General features: G+C 48.7%; 1 protein-coding gene across 1 annotated transcript in view; it reads right to left on the bottom strand.

Annotated features, from left to right (window-relative positions):
• Window positions 1-334: 334 nt before the first annotated feature.
• fam174c (family with sequence similarity 174 member C) overlaps window positions 335-4,204 on the bottom strand; it is a 6,125-nt gene continuing 2,255 nt past the window's right edge. Inside the window, exons 2-3 of the mRNA XM_030050313.1 lie at window positions 3,690-3,809; window positions 335-3,023 (exon numbers count right to left, since the gene is read on the bottom strand). Of these exons, the coding sequence (XP_029906173.1) occupies window positions 3,020-3,023; window positions 3,690-3,809 (124 nt within the window). The 3' untranslated portion in view covers window positions 335-3,019. The remainder of the gene's footprint in view (window positions 3,024-3,689; window positions 3,810-4,204) is intronic.

Genomic DNA, 4,204 nt, shown 5'->3' with positions numbered 1-4,204 from the left:
GTCTGTGGGTTGTGTGTTTGTCTCATGCAGTTTCCACAGCAGCCACAAATGTGTGTGCAAGATCGGGCCGCCACGACATTATTTAAAATTTATTTTCTCTCTTTGAGAGTTAGTGAAGCCTCTGAAACCGGAGCACTTTGTTTTTAAAACCATGAAGGGCAAAAAGGCAACAAGCTACTCGGCAAGAAACCACACAACTTTACCAGGAATTAGTAAAATATTATGACCCAGGAATGAGCTAAAAAATTATAATACATTATAAATGTACATTATAAAATTTTTTAAATTGTCAGGACTTTTTTTTGTGAAACAGAAAATCAGACAAACAGTCAGATCCTGGAAAAACAAGTTTATCAGCTGATCCAAGCAAAGCTGCAGATTACAAAAGACTTGAGACACGGCAAAAGGCAGATCGATGGCACACCAGAGTCTCTCTCTCACACACACACACACACACACACATACACACACACCGCGCATCGTGCCGGATGGACCGTCACGATGCACCAGAGGGATTATGGGTAGGATCAGAGCGCAGCAGAGGGGAGCGGTCAGAGACTTTCGGGCTCCGCTGGCTGTCAATCAAACTTTGGCTTCATTTTTCAAAACAAAAATTATAAGGAAATGACGAGAAAATTAGCAAACAAACAAAAAAAAACTTGAAAAACAGCAAATTATTTCAAAAATGACATGAAAAACATGTAGAATTATTAAAATGTTCCAAGGGCAGATACATGATGCTGGATCAGACTTTTGGTTTTTGAAGTAAAATTCTGTGGCGGGACGGCGGCCATGAAAAAACTGTAAACAAACAAACAAACAAACAAACAAACAAACAAACAAAAACTGACTGGTTGCTTCATTATTGCATGAGAAGATATAAAAACTAAGCTGAGTGCTAGAAAGGCATTATGGGAATTATCAGAGTCAGTGGAATGTACTGAAACACACACACACACACACACACACACACACACACACACCTGAACATGGGAAGTAATGATGATGATGATGATGATGATGATGATGATGATGATGATGATGATGATGATGTTAGGGCTAAAATGCACTTTTCATTGTAGTGAACAGACCAAACGTGTTCAGTGGGCGGAGCTCTGGCTCCTCTGGGCTGGGATTATAATCTGGAGCAGGTCCACACCGACCGGAGGAGCGGCGAGGCGGCGGGAGGGTTTCATCACAGCTGAGAGCCAATCAGAGCTCAGATCGGGACCCCCCTCCCTCCTTTCCCCCAGATTTAACTCGTCTTCCATCTCCAGGTCACATTTACCTGAACCAGCCTGCGTGCTGCCTTCAGTGTCGTCACGTAAACCCCAGCACTGAACAGGAAGCTGCCCACTAAAACACCAACGTGAGTGAACCTGAACACAACCTGTGACGCTCGGCCCCGCCTCCTCCCTGCGGCCCCACAGGGCTGCTGTCAGAGGGGGCGGGCCGACGTTAATTTAAGACAGCACATGATTGGTCGGCTTGTTTCTCTGGTGGAATCATTTCAGCTGCACGCGTTCACGTTCACAAGTGAACACAAACCAGCCGCTCTCTTCAAAACTGGACCATCTGGTGGCGTCCATGTTTTTTCTGATGTGACGTGACTCCTGATGTGAGCGTTCACACGGCGCCACACATCCAGGTCTGAGTCTGGAGCGCACGTGGAAGTGGCTCAAATCACAAGTGAAAAATCCAGATTCTGTTTTTTTTTTTTTTTGTTTGTTTTTTTCTGTTCACACTGGAGTCACGTCACGTTTAAGGAAAAAAGAAAAATCAGATCTCAGCCACTTTCTCCTGGCTGCAGGCAAACGGGTGTTTTCAGATTTCTCCGGGTTGGTTTGGACACACACACACACACACACACACACACACACACACACACACACACACACACGTAACTTCTTCGGTGGTTGTGTTTCAGCTCGTGGCGTCTCAGTCTCAGGTTAAAGTGACGGCTGTGGTCTGACCCGTCGGCGCCTCCCTGTGGAGAGGTGCAGCGCTGCACCGCGACTCAAACCTCTTCCCTCAAAGACGTTCGTTCGTTTGGGTTTCATCACCCACGCTCTTCTCCAACCTGGTGGAACTACTTTGTGTGTGTATCCCTACGCAGCAGCTGCCTCAGGCCTGGGTGTTTCTCTACACACCGGAGCTGTGGCGTAGGGATACAGAAACAAAGTAGTTCCACCAGATTAGACGTCGGAGGGCTGGGAGAGAGAGTGAATAACGAATAACAAGCCAACATGTGCCGGTGCGGCGCTCGTCCTCTCCACAGGGAGGCGCCGACGGGTCAAACTCCACCCGAAGCATCACTTTAACTCGTGACTGGATATAATCCCCGAGCCGAGACACACCCGCCTGTGGGCTGTTAGCGTGGCTAAGCTAACCGTGTCCCTCCACCTGCCGCTCAAACAGTTCAGACAAACACGAAAACAGGAAGTGGAGCCGCGGCGTTCAGGCCCGTCAGGCTGAAGCAGGAAGTTCCGGCTCGGAGGAGCAGGTCGCCGACCCCGGCCCCGCCCGCTCGGCGCCGCCCGAGTGACATCGTCAGTCCAGTTCTGCTCACGGCGAGGCGAGGCCGAGCGGCTGGTCTGGAGTCAGTTTGCCGCAGAAACACTGAGCCGGAGAGCGACGGGCACTTCCTCCTTCCCTGGAAACTGTCAGGACGTCCCGCCACAGCGAGAGGAAACCGCCCCAACGTTACAGTACAAACACACCATCCAATTAGAAATCAATATCAAATTAAAAAAGGAATTATCCTGCTTCTACTGGTGGAGCAGCGTGGAGCTTTGGCGTTATGTCGTTCAATAACCGGCTCGGTCCTTCATCGACTTCCAATCCATAATCAATACGAGCACGTGGCCTCCTCATCAATATGCTGAGGCAGTAAACAGAAGAAGGCTTCCACTCTCAGATCAGGAGAAACACAAAGAAGAAACACAGGAATGCAGCGGCGGCTGAAGCTCAACGGGAGGAAAGTCTGTTCCTTTGATCCGGCGCAGAAACCCGGCAGGACTCATCTGGACAGAACAGAGACAGACGGCCGATCAGATCAATCAGCCGATCAATAACCACATCACAGGCTCTCTGCAGGTCTAAGACCTTTTCAGGGGATTTAATGCCTTTTGAGTTCAATTTAAGGCCGAGGTGTCAGACGGCCTGCAGAAACCCTGGATCATTGACACACACACACACATACACACACACACACACACACACACACACACACACACACACACACACACACAAAGCTGAGACTCTTGTGGATTCAATGAGCCACATTTGATTCCTGTGTGATGATGTTGGCCCCCATAGCAGCCATTTCACTGCAGGCAGAGACTTTTGTCCAACTGGACGTCGCTGGAGAAAATGACCTCTAGTGACCTCTAGGAGAATCACAGCCTCATCAGACTTTACAGACACAAACTAGAGGAGGATTCAAAACTAAAATCACAATAAATCAGAATAAATCAGAATATCCAATCACAATACTTGTAGAATCAGCACAGCTATCCTGACAGGACTGAATGGGTTAACTGTGCTGTTATAGTGAATATCAGCAGGTGTGGAGCATCTCTCGTCCAATCAGATCGCAGCACAGGAGCCAGCTGCTGTGTAGTGAGCTCTGTGGGTGTGGCGTGTCACACGGTTAGCGTGTTGGCGTGTTGGCGGCGGCGCCCCCTGACCTCCGCAGGCTGCGAGCCTCGTACAGCGTCTCGTCCTCGTCGCTCTCCAGCGCCTCGAGCTCCACAGAGTCCTCGTAGTTGGACAGCAGACCGTACTTCCTGTGGCTGGGCTTCTTCAGCCTGGGACACACACACACACACACACACACACACACACACACACACACAGAGTTATAACATCTTTTGGCTGACTCTGTCGCTGCAGTTCCTCCTGGTGGCAGATAGAGGGCGACAGATTCCCTACTTTCCCTTCATCCTGCTGAAAATGTGTTTTCTGTGCAGAGAACTGGAACGCTGCATCTTCAGCCAGAGCGACATGATCTATGGTTATCATGCTGTCATCTAAATATGAACATGTGAGATATTAATATCTCAAAAGGAAAAGATATGGACAGTAATCAGATTCAGGGTTAGTCTGATCGCTCTGCTCTGATCAATAAAACACTTTGTGAAGTCACTGCCTTTTCTACACCCAGCTGGTGTTATTATGCTGTTTTTTGAGGAACAAAAATATC

Source organism: Myripristis murdjan, chromosome 4 (genome assembly GCF_902150065.1).
Source record: "Myripristis murdjan chromosome 4, fMyrMur1.1, whole genome shotgun sequence".
In the NCBI taxonomy this organism is placed as follows: Eukaryota; Metazoa; Chordata; class Actinopteri; order Holocentriformes; family Holocentridae; genus Myripristis; species Myripristis murdjan.
This window is presented reverse-complemented; position numbering and strand designations above follow the sequence as displayed.